Here is a 15,291-nt window from a genome sequence, read left to right as displayed (position 1 = left end):
CCAAGCATTCCGTCACTTTCTGTTACACTAGCGCCTGCCATACGAGCACCAACAATTTGGCCTCTCTGAAAATCCGAGAGGTCTTCCATTGGTATCAGGTTCTCAATGTTCTTACAATTCTGCAAAACAAACCGTTAATTTACATACACATATCACATGACACAAATAATCAACTACAAAACATTACCATATGTCACGGTTTGCTTGTGTATAACATGTTCGAAGACTATGATGCCAAAACGTTAAGTGTTTCCATTATTTTGTCCAACCCCTGTATCTTTCCTGTATAGTAGATAATAGTCATTATAAGAGCTCATGGTGCTAGCTGTAGATACACAAGTCGGCACCCGAAAAAAGAAAGAATCCCACCACTCAACAGGATCGAGATCAACGGCCGTATCCCCCAGTAGACACATTGCACAATTTTGTGTAAGATGGAGACCTTTGTATAGTTGGTAGCAGCTTAAAGAGCCATGCATACTCCACCTCAGATAGCCAGAAGTACAACAAGGCACACACTGTCTGAACCAGAGCACACCCCCAATCTCGGGACCATAGAGCAGGCGATCACACACTGTCCGAACCGGAGCACACAACCAGTCGATCACACACTGTCCGAACCGGAGCACACAACCAGTCTCTGGACCATATAGCAGGCGATCACACTGTCCGAACCGGAGCACACAACCAGTCTCTGGACCATATAGCAGGCGATCACACACTGTCCGAACCGGAGCACACAACCAGTCGATCACACACTGTCCGAACCGGAGCACACAACCAGTCTCTGGACCATATAGCAGGCGATCACACACTGTCCGAACCGGAGCACACAACCAGTCTCTGGACCATATAGCAGTCGATCACACACTGTCCGAACCGGAGCACACAACCAGTCTCTGGACCATATAGCAGGCGATCACACTGTCTGAACCGGAGCACACAACCAGTCTCTGGACCATATAGCAGGCGATCACACACTGTCCGAACCGGAGCACACAACCAGTCTCTGGACCATATAGCAGTCGATCACACACTGTCTGAACCGGAGCACACAACCAGTCTCTGGACCATATAGCAGGTGATCACACTGTCTGAACCGGAGCACACAACCAGTCTCTGGACCATATAGCAGGCGATCACACACTGTCCGAACCGGAGCACACAACCAGTCTCTGGACCATATAGCAGGCGATCACACACTGTCCGAACCGGAGCACACAACCAGTCTCTGGACCATATAGCAGGCGATCACACTGTCCGAACCGGAGCACACAACCAGTCTCTGGACCATATAGCAGGCGATCACACTGTCTGAACCGGAGCACACAACCAGTCTCTGGACCATATAGCAGGCGATCACACTGTCTGAACCGGAGCACACAACCAGTCTCTGGACCATATAGCAGGTGATCACACACTGTCTGAACCGGAGCACACAACCAGTCTCTGGACCATATAGCAGGCGATCACACACTGTCCGAACCGGAGCACACAACCAGTCTCTGGACCATATAGCAGGCGATCACACACTGTCCGAACCGGAGCACACAACCAGTCTCTGGACCATATAGCAGGCGATCACACACTGTCCGAACCGGAGCACACAACCAGTCTCTGGACCATATAGCAGGCGATCACACTGTCTGAACCGGAGCACACAACCAGTCTCTGGACCATATAGCAGGCGATCACACACTGTCCGAACCGGAGCACACAACCAGTCGATCACACACTGTCCGAACCGGAGCACACAACCAGTCTCTGGACCATATAGCAGGCGATCACACTGTCTGAACCGGAGCACACAACCAGTCTCTGGACCATATAGCAGGTGATCACACTGTCTGAACCGAAGCACACAACCAGTCTCTGGACCATATAGCAGGTGATCACACTGTCTGAACCGGAGCACACAACCAGTCTCTGGACCATATAGCAGGCGATCACACACTGTCCGAACCGGAGCACACAACCAGTCTCTGGACCATATAGCAGGCGATCACACTGTCTGAACCGGAGCACACAACCAGTCTCTGGACCATATAGCAGGCGATCACACTGTCTGAACCGGAGCACACAACCAGTCTCTGGACCATATAGCAGGCGATCACACACTGTCCGAACCGGAGCACACAACCAGTCTCTGGACCATATAGCAGGCGATCACACTGTCTGAACCGGAGCACACAACCAGTCTCTGGACCATATAGCAGGCGATCACACTGTCTGAACCGGAGCACACAACCAGTCTCTGGACCATATAGCAGGCGATCACACTGTCTGAACCGGAGGACACAACCAGTCTCTGGACCATATAGCAGGTGATCACACTGTCTGAACCGGAGCACACAACCAGTCGATCACACACTGTCCGAACCGGAGCACACAACCAGTCTCTGGACCATATAGCAGGCGATCACACTGTCTGAACCGGAGCACACAACCAGTCTCTGGACCATATAGCAGGTGATCACACTGTCTGAACCGGAGCACACAACCAGTCTCTGGACCATATAGCAGGCGATCACACTGTCTGAACCGGAGCACACAACCAGTCTTTGGACCATATAGCAGGCGATCACACACTGTCCGAACCGGAGCACACAACCAGTCGATCACACACTGTCCGAACCGGAGCACACAACCAGTCTCTGGACCATATAGCAGGCGATCACACTGTCTGAACCGGAGCACACAACCAGTCTCTGGACCATATAGCAGGTGATCACACTGTCTGAACCGGAGCACACAACCAGTCTCTGGACCATATAGCAGGCGATCACACACTGTCCGAACCGGAGCACACAACCAGTCTCTGGACCATATAGCAGGCGATCACACTGTCTGAACCGGAGCACACAACCAGTCTCTGGACCATATAGCAGGCGATCACACACTGTCCGAACCGGAGCACACAACCAGTCTCTGGACCATATAGCAGGCGATCACACACTGTCCGAACCGGAGCACACAACCAGTCTCTGGACCATATAGCAGGCGATCACACACTGTCCGAACCGGAGCACACAACCAGTCTCTGGACCATATAGCAGGCGATCACACTGTCTGAACCGGAGCACACAACCAGTCTCTGGACCATATAGCAGGCGATCACACTGTCTGAACCGGAGCACACAACCAGTCTCTGGACCATATAGCAGGCGATCACACTGTCTGAACCGGAGCACACAACCAGTCTCTGGACCATATAGCAGGTGATCACACTGTCTGAACCGGAGCACACAACCAGTCTCTGGACCATATAGCAGGCGATCACACTGTCTGAACCGGAGCACACAACCAGTCTCTGGACCATATAGCAGGTGATCACACTGTCTGAACCGGAGCACACAACCAGTCTCTGGACCATATAGCAGGCGATCACACACTGTCCGAACCGGAGCACACAACCAGTCTCTGGACCATATAGCAGGCGATCACACTGTCTGAACCGGAGCACACAACCAGTCTCTGGACCATATAGCAGGCGATCACACTGTCTGAACCGGAGCACACAACCAGTCTCTGGACCATATAGCAGGCGATCACACACTGTCCGAACCGGAGCACACAACCAGTCTCTGGACCATATAGCAGGCGATCACACACTGTCCGAACCGGAGCACACAACCAGTCTCTGGACCATATAGCAGGCGATCACACTGTCTGAACCGGAGCACACAACCAGTCTCTGGACCATATAGCAGGCGATCACACTGTCTGAACCGGAGCACACAACCAGTCTCTGGACCATATAGCAGGCGATCACACTGTCTGAACCGGAGGACACAACCAGTCTCTGGACCATATAGCAGGTGATCACACTGTCTGAACCGGAGCACACAACCAGTCGATCACACACTGTCCGAACCGGAGCACACAACCAGTCTCTGGACCATATAGCAGGCGATCACACTGTCCGAACCGGAGCACACAACCAGTCGATCACACACTGTCCGAACCGGAGCACACAACCAGTCTCTGGACCATATAGCAGGCGATCACACTGTCCGAACCGGAGCACACAACCAGTCGATCACACACAGTCCGCACCGGAGCACACAACCAGTCTCTGGACCATATAGCAGGTGATCACACTGTCCGAACCGGAGCACACAACCAGTCTCTGGACCATATAGCAGGCGATCACACTGTCCGAACCGGAGCACACAACCAGTCGATCACACACTGTCCGAACCGGAGCACACAACCAGTCTCTGGACCATATAGCAGGTGATCACACTGTCCGAACCGGAGCACACAACCAGTCTCTGGACCATATAGCAAGCGATCACACTGTCCGAACCGGAGCACACAACCAGTCGATCACACACTGTCCGAACAGGAGCACACAACCAGTCTCTGGACCATATAGCAGGTGATCACACTGTCCGAACCGGAGCACACAACCAGTCTCTGGACCATATAGCAGGCGATCACACTGTCTGAACCGGAGCACACAACCAGTCTCTGGACCATATAGCAGGCGATCACACTGTCTGAACCGGAGCACACAACCAGTCTCTGGACCATATAGCAGTCGATCACACACTGTCTGAACCGGAGCACACAACCAGTCTCTGGACCATATAGCAGGTGATCACACTGTCTGAACCGGAGCACACAACCAGTCTCTGGACCATATAGCAGGCGATCACACACTGTCCGAACCGGAGCACACAACCAGTCTCTGGACCATATAGCAGGCGATCACACACTGTCCGAACCGGAGCACACAACCAGTCTCTGGACCATATAGCAGGCGATCACACTGTCTGAACCGGAGCACACAACCAGTCTCTGGACCATATAGCAGGCGATCACACTGTCTGAACCGGAGCACACAACCAGTCTCTGGACCATATAGCAGGTGATCACAAACTGTCGGCACCGGAGCACACACCCAATCTCGGGACCATATAGCAAGCGATCACACTGTCCGAACCGGAGCACACAACCAGTCGATCACACACTGTCCGAACAGGAGCACACAACCAGTCTCTGGACCATATAGCAGGTGATCACACTGTCCGAACCGGAGCACACAACCAGTCTCTGGACCATATAGCAGGCGATCACACTGTCTGAACCGGAGCACACAACCAGTCTCTGGACCATATAGCAGGCGATCACACTGTCTGAACCGGAGCACACAACCAGTCTCTGGACCATATAGCAGTCGATCACACACTGTCTGAACCGGAGCACACAACCAGTCTCTGGACCATATAGCAGGTGATCACACTGTCTGAACCGGAGCACACAACCAGTCTCTGGACCATATAGCAGGCGATCACACACTGTCCGAACCGGAGCACACAACCAGTCTCTGGACCATATAGCAGGCGATCACACACTGTCCGAACCGGAGCACACAACCAGTCTCTGGACCATATAGCAGGCGATCACACTGTCTGAACCGGAGCACACAACCAGTCTCTGGACCATATAGCAGGCGATCACACTGTCTGAACCGGAGCACACAACCAGTCTCTGGACCATATAGCAGGTGATCACAAACTGTCGGCACCGGAGCACACACCCAATCTCGGGACCATATAGCAAGCGATCACACTGTCCGAACCGGAGCACACAACCAGTCGATCACACACTGTCCGAACAGGAGCACACAACCAGTCTCTGGACCATATAGCAGGTGATCACACTGTCCGAACCGGAGCACACAACCAGTCTCTGGACCATATAGCAGGCGATCACACTGTCCGAACCGGAGCACACAACCAGTCTCTGGACCATATAGCAGGCGATCACACTGTCCGAACCGGAGCACACAACCAGTCTCTGGACCATATAGCAGGTGATCACACTGTCCGAACCGGAGCACACAACCAGTCTCTGGACCATATAGCAGGCGATCACACTGTCTGAACCGGAGCACACAACCAGTCTCTGGACCATATAGCAGGCGATCACACACTGTCCAAACCGGAGCACACAACCAGTCTCGGGATCATACAGCAGGCGATCACAAGCTGTCCGCACCGGAGCACACACCCAATCTCGGGACCATATAGCAGGCGATCACACACTGTCCAAACCGGAGCACACAACCAGTCTCGGGATCATACAGCAGGCGATCACAAACTGTCCGCACCGGAGCACACACCCAATCTCGGGACCATATAGCAGGCGATCACACACTGTCCAAACCGGAGCACACAACCAGTCTCTGGACCATATAGCAGGCGATCACACTGTCTGAACCGGAGCACACAACCAGTCTCTGGACCATATAGCAGGTGATCACACTGTCTGAACCGGAGCACACAACCAGTCTCTGGACCATATAGCAGGCGATCACAAACTGTCCGCACCGGAGCACACACCCAATCTCGGGACCATATAGCAGGCGATCACACACTGTCCAAACCGGAGCACACAACCAGTCTCTGGACCATATAGCAGGTGATCACACTGTCTGAACCGGAGCACACAACCAGTCTCTGGACCATACAGCAGGCGATCACAAACTGTCCGCACCGGAGCACACCCCCAATCTCGGGACCATAGAGCGGGTGATCATCCCGCACTAAACACAGAGCCTGCCTGAATCTCTGCTCAGATATCCCCAGAAAAAAAGTCAAATTATTTATAAAAGTTGACAAACATCAGAGTACGTAGTAAATATATCCAATCACTAATATTAAATAATTAATAAGTTGATTAAAACTTTAGTGTGTTTATAATAGTGGATTCAAATAGAAAGAAAACTTCATTAAAAAAAAAATGTAAAAAAAAAAAGTGTTATACTTGAAATATATACATATATTTGTGATCAAAATGATGATAAGTATATTCCAGAAGAAAGTGCTAATAATTTACCAAAATCTACAAATAAATATGACTTGAGTAACTGGAGAGAATAGATGTCAATCATCTTAGTGGAGACCCTCAGTGATCTCCGGGCCTTGATGTACGCCGTGTACCTCTCCCACACATCTCCGTACGGGTCACATTTGGACTATTGTTGGTGCCTCCTGGGATATGCTCAATAGGACGGAGCCTTGGTTCTTTATCATTGTTATTCTGTACAACATGTTCAGAAGTCCATGTAGTAGAACCCTTCCTCGATGTGAGCTGAGCCTCATCTGCTGCGGCTGCACACTTCTGCCAATACATTGCTTTCCACATTTGCACTCGATTAGACGGAGCACAATCGCTCCAGCAATTTAGGACTTGTTTATAGGACATCTCTCTTTGGTTACTGTTGACAATCAGTAGAGCCATGATTGATTGGCAGCATAAACCATTATTGGATCCACACTTAAAAATCCCAAATTTAGATGCGGTTTTGTCTTTGCTTTTAGCCGGCTGGGAGCTACAATATTCCTACAGGAGGTGCCCTCCGGAACGCAATACCTGGATTCCCGGGTATACATTATTATGCATTTCTATACAGCGCCATTTATTCCATGGCGCTCTACATGTGAAATCTAGACAAGTACAATAAACATGTGTAAGACAAGGGACACACAAGTACAGGAGAGGGGACCCTGCCTGCGAGGGCTCACAGTCTACAGGGAGGGTGAGGATACACAGCAGGTCGTGCGGTGGTGCAGTACATTTAAACTAGGGTCACTGAATAAAACCTGCCAATTCTTTTCCAAAGCCACCCTAATGTCTCCATGTTGAGAATTCGATCTCGGAACAAGATTCCGTGTAAATCTATCGTCCGTTTCAATTGTATTTCTTTTATTCATTAAGAGAGAATTTTGATTGGCAGACAATGACATTTAGAAGCCTATTCATCAATCTGTCCGGATATTTCTGGACAGAGAACCCCTCTTGTAAGATGTGCGCTCGGTCTCTAGAATCTTTCTCCAAGGTGCAATTCATTCTAAGGAATTAGTAGGAATATTGTGGAGCCATTTCATATAATGTCCACTTCTGTAATGAATATATCTGCATTGTCTGCTTCCTTAAAGTAGGTCTCGGTGGAAAAAACATTATCTGCTATAAAAATAGGAATATCCAAAAAATTAATATTCTGCACATTATAAATAGAAGGAGAGACCCCAATTATTGTTATTAATGTGAGAAGTAAAAATATCTAGATTATTGGCATTATTCCAAATAAAAAAAGGTCAATGAATCTTTTGTAAAAAATTAGCTGATCTCACCAAACAATTATCTATAAAAATACCCTCAAAGACCCCCATAAAAAGATTAGCATAAGCTGGTGCAACCTTCGAACCCATCGCGGTGCCCCTCATCTGGTGGTAAAAAAAACGCCATCAAAAAATAAAATTTTCTTTAAAATGATAAAGTATAAAGAGACACAGACTGGGAGAGAGTGACACAGCCGGACATTCTGCAAAACCCCCAACTGACGAGAGACAGGACTGCAGCCAATCCATCATGGCACCATCAGGATTACATGCCTCTGTATAAAGAGACTCCGAGACAGAGCGCCTGTGAGACAGACAGCCAGAGATTCTGCCAAGACATACACAGCCAAAGAACCAGAGACAGGACAGCAGTCAATATCATGTCACCATCACGAGGGGCACGGATCTTTCATTCTAAAGGAAACAGCCTAGGGGTTTTCGGACCCAGTTGTAAGACTACAGATCTGCTCCATTGACCATCGCTGAACCATGGATACGTTTGGAGAAAGCCAGGAATGGGACCCGCTGTGGTTCTTTGGATGTGTATGTCTTGGCAGAATCTCTGGCTGTCTCTCTCGCAGTCTCTCTGTCTCGGAGTCTCTTTATACACAGGCATGTAACCTATTTTAGATTTAACAAGTGTCCTTCAGTCCAGCATCAAGATAAGGGGAAGAATGGTGATGAGATCAAGTAGACTTACTTGATTAAATAATCTGTTTGCATAGTTTTTCCCTCGCTGCTGTCAAAAACAAACTGGATCCATAACACTAATATTAATTATTATTATTATTATCATCAAACATCACTAATCATCAAATATAGGCGCACACTGTGTTCTATGGACTATCGGCTCACAAGTCACTATTACAGGCTTAGTAAGTGTAGATAGCTAAAAATAGTTCTCTGGGTAATTAAGATATAAACCGGTTTCTTCACAGGACTTACAAAGGGAATTGCTTGCACCAGAAAATGTATAGGGCTTCATAGCAAAAAGGGTGAATATACAGTACAGACCAAAAGTTTGGACACACCTTCTCAAAGCGTTTTCTTTATTTTCATGACTATGAAAAGTGTAGATTCACTCTGGAGGCATCAAAACTATGAATTACCACATGTGGAATTATATCATTAACAAAAAAGTGTGAAACAACTGAAAATATGTCTTATATTCTAGGTTCTTCAGAGTAGCCACCTTTTGCTTTGATTACTGCTTTGCACACTCTTGGCATTCTCTTGATGAGCTTCAAGAGGTAGTCACCGGAAATGGTCTTCACTTCACAGGTGTGCCCTGTCAGGTTTAGTAAGTGGGATTTCTTGCCTTATAAATGGGGTTGGGACCATCAGTTGTGTTGTGCAGAAGTCTGGTGGATACACAGCTGATAGTCCTACTGAATAGACTGTTAGAATTTGTATTATGGCAAGAAAAAAGCAGCTGAGTAAAGAAAAACGAGTGGCCATCATTACTTTAAGAAATGAAGGTCAGTCAGTCCGAAAAATTGGGAAAACTTTGAAAGTGTCCCCAAGTGCATTGGCAAAAACCATCAAGTGCCACAATGAAACTAGCTCACATGAGGACCGGCCCAGGAAAGAAAGACCAAGAGTCACCTCTGCTGCGGAGGATAAGTTCATCCGAGTCACCAGCCTCAGAAATCGCAGGTTAACAGCAGCTCAGATTAGAGACCAGGTCAATGCCACACAGAGTTCTAGCAGCAGACACATCTCTACAACAACTGTTAAGAGGAGACTTTGTGCAGCAGGCCTTCATGGTAAAATAGCTGCTAGGAAACCACTGCTAAGGACAGGCAACAAGCAGAAGAGACTTGTTTGGGCTAGAGAACACAAGGAATGAACATTAGACCAGTGGAAATCTGTGCTTTGATCTGACGAGTCCACATTTGAGATCTTTGGTTCCAACCACCGTATCTTCGTGTGATGCAGAAAAGGTGAACGGATGGACTCTACATGCCTGGTTCCCACCGTGAAGCATGGAGGAGGAGGTGTGATGGTGTGGGGGTTCTTTGCTGGTGACACTGTTGGGGATTTATTCAAAATTGAAGGCATACTGAACCAGCATGGCTACCACAGCATCTTGCAGCGGCATGCTATTCCATCCGGTTTGTGTTTAGTTGGACCATCTTTTATTTTTCAACAGGACAATGACCCCAAACCCACCTCCAGGCTGTGTAAGGGCTATTTGACCAAGAAGGAGAGTGATGAGGTGCTACGCCAGATGACCTGGCCTCCACAGACACCAGACCTGAACCCAATCGAGATGGTTTGGGGTGAGCTGGACCGCAGAGTGAAGGCAAAAGGGCCAACAAGTGCTAAGCCTCTCTGGGAACTCCATCAAAACTGTTGGAAGACCATTTCCGGTGACTACCTCTTGAAGCTCATCAAGAGAATGCCAAGAGTGTGCAAAGCAGTAATCAAAGCACAAGGTGGCTACTCTGAAGAACCTAGAATATAAGACATATTTTCAGTTGTTTCACACTTTTTTGTTAATTATATAATTCCACATGTGGTAATTCAGTTTTGATGCCTTCAGAGTGAATCTACAATTACATGGTCATGAAAGGAAGGAAAACTCTTTGAACGAGAAGGTGTGTCCAAACTTTGGTCTGTACTGTATATACTGCTCAAAAAAATAAAGGGACCACTATTATTCCATTAGCAGCAGGCTGTTTGTGTTCCCTTTATTTCTTTGAGCAGTAGATATGACTTTGATCCCATAAATTTCGTTCATGCCTGCATTTTCTCACTTTACCATTTATGAATCACACACAAATCAGATTACAAAGAGGTTGTAATGTAACAAGATAGGTAGAAAGCCAAGGGGGTTGAATACTTTCAGAAGCCACTGTATATCCATCTCGCCACATAATTCGGAGTAGAAGGAGGGCTTGTCCCTCGCTCCTTACTCTTTAGCTCTATGGCTTTGTATGGTTATGTGGATTTTTATTGTGAAGGCCTTGACAAAGGTTCAGGGATGGCAAGAATGTTGTCCATGTACGACACAGCTGATCTACCAGGAAGGTGATGCTGACCTCACTTTACCCCAGCGGTGGACAGACTGGAGCAGGCAGCACACAGGCAATCAGACAACCCGCACATCGTCCCAGACGGCGCCAGTGTCAGCGCCTCATACCTGTAGATGTCACACTCCGACAGGCAGATCTCCTCATCCACAGCGTCCCACAGATCAGGCTTCAGGGAGGTGAAGTCTTCACCTAGAGCAGACACCAGACTGCTATTCACAGCATTCACCACCTGAGGGCGACACAGCAGGAGTCTACGTGAGGCATGCTGCATAAGGGAAAAGGGGCACCGGGCCTGCCCCTCACAGAGGACAAGGCAGCCCCCAATCACCAAGTGATCAGATACTTACCCAGTTCAGACTAGGCTCCCGACTAAACTCATGGCTCCGTGCTGCACTGAAGTCATAGTCTGGGCGGAAAGACTCATTCAGCGTGGCGATCAGATAAAACAGGGTCTTCCTACTGCACTTGTCGCTCAGCGGACCCTCCTCATCTCCGCCGAGACTCTTACCCAGCCTGCAATGCACAAGAATCAGACATGAGCCGTGCACCGGAGCCGTGGCATGTGGCTCCAGCCTGTTAGACCCCACACAGGAAGCTCGGACCACCCAAGAATGGCGGGTACCAAGTTCTGAAATATCAGCACCTCCAAAACAAGTACCTGCTGGGACTGACGCCGCCCGTCTGCGGAGGAGACAAGGCCTCCAGAACGTGTGGCTGCCCATCCTGGCAAAACTGCTTGAACAAGTGCTTGTCGTCCCCAGCCATCTTACATGAGTAGCTCTCAATCCTGCAAGACACAAGAGAAAGATGTCACCGCGAAGAGACCGCCAGGGGGAGGGAGACAAGGCCGCCAGAGGGAGCGGGGAGGGGCATAGCCAGAGAAGTCGCCGTAGGGAGCGGTGAGAGACATAGCCAGACGAGGCCGCCGGAGGGAGCAGGGGCAGAGCCAGACGAGGCCGCCGGAGGGAGCGGTGAGAGACATAGCCAGACGAGGCCGCCGGAGGGAGCGGTGAGAGGCAGAGCCAGACGAGGCCCCCGGAGGGAGCGGTGAGAGGCAGAGCCAGACGAGGCCGCCGGAGGGAGCGGTGAGAGGCAGAGCCAGACGAGGCCGCCGGAGGGAGCGGTGAGAGGCAGAGCCAGACGAGGCCGCCGGAGGGAGCGGTGAGAGGCAGAGCCAGACGAGGCCGCCGGAGGGAGCGGTGAGAGGCAGAGCCAGACGAGGCCGCCGGAGGGAGCGGTGAGAGGCAGAGCCAGACGAGGCCGCCGGAGGGAGCGGTGAGAGGCAGAGCCAGACGAGGCCGCCGGAGGGAGCGGTGAGAGGCAGAGCCAGACGAGGCCGCCGGAGGGAGCGGTGAGAGGCAGAGCCAGACGAGGCCGCCGGAGGGAGCGGTGAGAGGCAGAGCCAGACGAGGCCGCCGGAGGGAGCGGTGAGAGGCAGAGCCAGACGAGGCCGCCGGAGGGAGCGGTGAGAGGCAGAGCCAGACGAGGCCGCCGGAGGGAGCGGTGAGAGGCAGAGCCAGACGAGGCCGCCGGAGGGAGCGGTGAGAGGCAGAGCCAGACGAGGCCGCCGGAGGGAGCGGTGAGAGGCAGAGCCAGACGAGGCCGCCGGAGGGAGCGGTGAGAGGCAGAGCCAGACGAGGCCGCCGGAGGGAGCAGGGGCAGAGCCAGACGAGGCCGCCGGAGGGAGCAGGGGCAGAGCCAGACGAGGCCGCCGGAGGGAGCAGGGGCAGAGCCAGACGAGGCCGCCGGAGGGAGCAGGGGCAGAGCCAGACGAGGCCGCCGGAGGGAGCAGGGGCAGAGCCAGACGAGGCCGCCGGAGGGAGCAGGGGCAGAGCCAGACGAGGCCGCCGGAGGGAGCAGGGGCAGAGCCAGACGAAGCCGCCGGAGGGAGCAGGGGCAGAGCCAGATGAGGCCGCCGGAGGGAGCAAGGGGGAGGGAGGCGGAGCCAGACGAGTCCGCCGGAGGGAGCGGGGCAGAGCCAGACGAAGCCGCCGGAGGGAGCGGGGCAGAGCCAGACGAAGCCGCCGGAGGGAGCGGGGCAGAGCCAGACGAAGCCGCCGGAGGGAGCGGGGCAGAGCCAGACGAAGCCGCCGGAGGGAGCGGGGCAGAGCCAGATGAGGCCGCCGGAGGGAGCAAGGGGGAGGGAGGCGGAGCCAGACGAGCCCGCCGGAGGGGTGGCAGAGCCACACGGGTCACTGGTGGGAGGAGCCAGACGAGGCCGCTGGGGCACCATGGCTCCAGCCTCCATGGCTGCGCTTATCATTCACCTGCCAATCACATGCGAGTCTCCGGTCTCGGCACACAGTTGGGAATTGACAGCTTCAAAGTGAGAATTCTCCAGAAGCTTCATCCCCACGAGAGGCGGAGCCTGCAAAGGACAGAACCATTAAGATAATCAGGGGGAGGATAATAAACAGAGGAGACCACTTATGTGTATTGGGGGGGGGGGGGGGGGGGGGTAATATACAGTGTTTGCCCCTTTCCTAATTTCCCATTTTGCATCTTTGCCCCACTTAGATGTTTCCGGTGACCAAACAAATGTAAATATTAGACAAAGATAACACAAGTGATCACAAAATGCAGTTTATAAATGAAGGAGTTTATTAAGGGAAAAGAAATTCAAACTTACAGGGCCCTGTGTGAAAAGAAAAAAAAAAAAAAAAAAATAATAATATATAATAATGATTGCCCCCTTTCCCCTTAAAACATAGATTAACTGTGGTTTATCACATCTTTGGGAAGCAGAGTTCACATTCCCTAGCCACACGCAGGAATGATTACTGCCACACCTGTTTTCAAATCAAGAAATCACCTAAATAGGACCTGCCTGACAAAGTGAAATAGATCAAAAGTTCCTCAAAAGGTAAACATCATGTAGCGATCCAAAGAAATTCTGGAACAAATGACAAACAAACTAATGGAGATCTATCAGTCTACAAAAAGGTTATAAAGCCATTTCTAAAGCTTTGGGACTACAGAGAACCACAGTGGGAGCCATTATCCACAAATAGCAAAAACATGGAAGAGTGGTGAACCTACTGGCCTACCAAAATTACCCCAAAAGAGCAACAACAACTCATCCAAGAGGTCACAAAACACCCCACAACATCCAAAGAACTGCAGGCCTCACTTGCCTCAGTTAAGGTCAGTGTTCAAGTCTCTTCCATAGGAAAGAAACTGGACAAACATGGACGCACAAAAACCAATATTGAGCAATAAGAACACTAAGGCTCATCTCAGAATTGCCAGAAAACATCTTGATGATCCCTAAGACTTTTGGTAGAATACACTGTGGATGGAAAAGACAAAAGTTGAACATTCCATGTCACGATGAAAAGAATATGCCTATATTCAAAGTACACTTCTAGAACTAGACACTGCTTGACTGACACACACGCTGCCCTGCGCCCCACTAGGTGTCTACAGAACACACACAAAGCCTCTTGCAGACACACAGCTGCTTGCCCCCCCCCCCCCCAGAGTGCCTGCGTAATTCTATACCACTCTTCCCCCTTCCCTCAAGAATGTGTTGTGAGCAGCCCCCTCCGCCGTGTGCCTGAAGCACATGGCAAACCAAGAATTCTTTGTCCTAGTACAGTGTTCATTTAAGATCAAATATAATGGCACCAATTATAGGTGTGAATCTCACATTTCTGACATCTACAATAGCAGAACCACCACCCAGTGAATTTTCTAGATTCCAGCATCAGCACAATCCCAGAAGTGCATTTCTGCTTAACTGAGTCATGCATCCACTCCATGTGTAGATTTAATGGAGCGCTAACCTCAGAACAAGACTATTGATAGTCCCGCCGTCGCTCTCTGAGGTTTCCATCCCAAGATATGAAGTTAATAAGGTGTTAGCAAGTCTTCAGTCCTTGTGAAAAGGGGAGTGTATTCCATAGCTCCGCACACCCCATGAGGTCATCCAGAGGGGAGAGAACCTTACTTTTGGGCAAGGGTATAAAACTCAAAGAGGCCAAGACAAGGGGGTGGGGCTTTTGCCCTCGAAGTCAGCTACCAGAAGCTGTGCAACCTGACATGATGCATTGGGTCGTATCCCCTCCCCCATACCACATGGCTGCCAGTAACTGCAATATGCAAGTCTTCATTTTAATCCC

General features: G+C 50.5%; 1 protein-coding gene across 1 annotated transcript in view; it reads right to left on the bottom strand.

Annotated features, from left to right (window-relative positions):
• Positions 1-15,291, bottom strand: part of MAF1 (MAF1 homolog, negative regulator of RNA polymerase III) — a 77,429-nt gene that overhangs the window by 25,551 nt on the left and 36,587 nt on the right. Inside the window, exons 3-6 of the mRNA XM_073556553.1 lie at positions 13,438-13,538; positions 11,829-11,957; positions 11,518-11,683; positions 11,278-11,399 (exon numbers count right to left, since the gene is read on the bottom strand). Coding sequence (XP_073412654.1) covers positions 11,278-11,399; positions 11,518-11,683; positions 11,829-11,957; positions 13,438-13,520 — 500 coding nt within the window. The 5' untranslated portion in view covers positions 13,521-13,538. The remainder of the gene's footprint in view (positions 1-11,277; positions 11,400-11,517; positions 11,684-11,828; positions 11,958-13,437; positions 13,539-15,291) is intronic.

Source organism: Dendrobates tinctorius, unplaced genomic scaffold (assembly GCF_039654945.1).
Source record: "Dendrobates tinctorius isolate UK_male_01 unplaced genomic scaffold, ASM3965494v1 ptg000235l, whole genome shotgun sequence".
In the NCBI taxonomy this organism is placed as follows: domain Eukaryota; kingdom Metazoa; phylum Chordata; class Amphibia; order Anura; family Dendrobatidae; genus Dendrobates; species Dendrobates tinctorius.
This window is presented reverse-complemented; position numbering and strand designations above follow the sequence as displayed.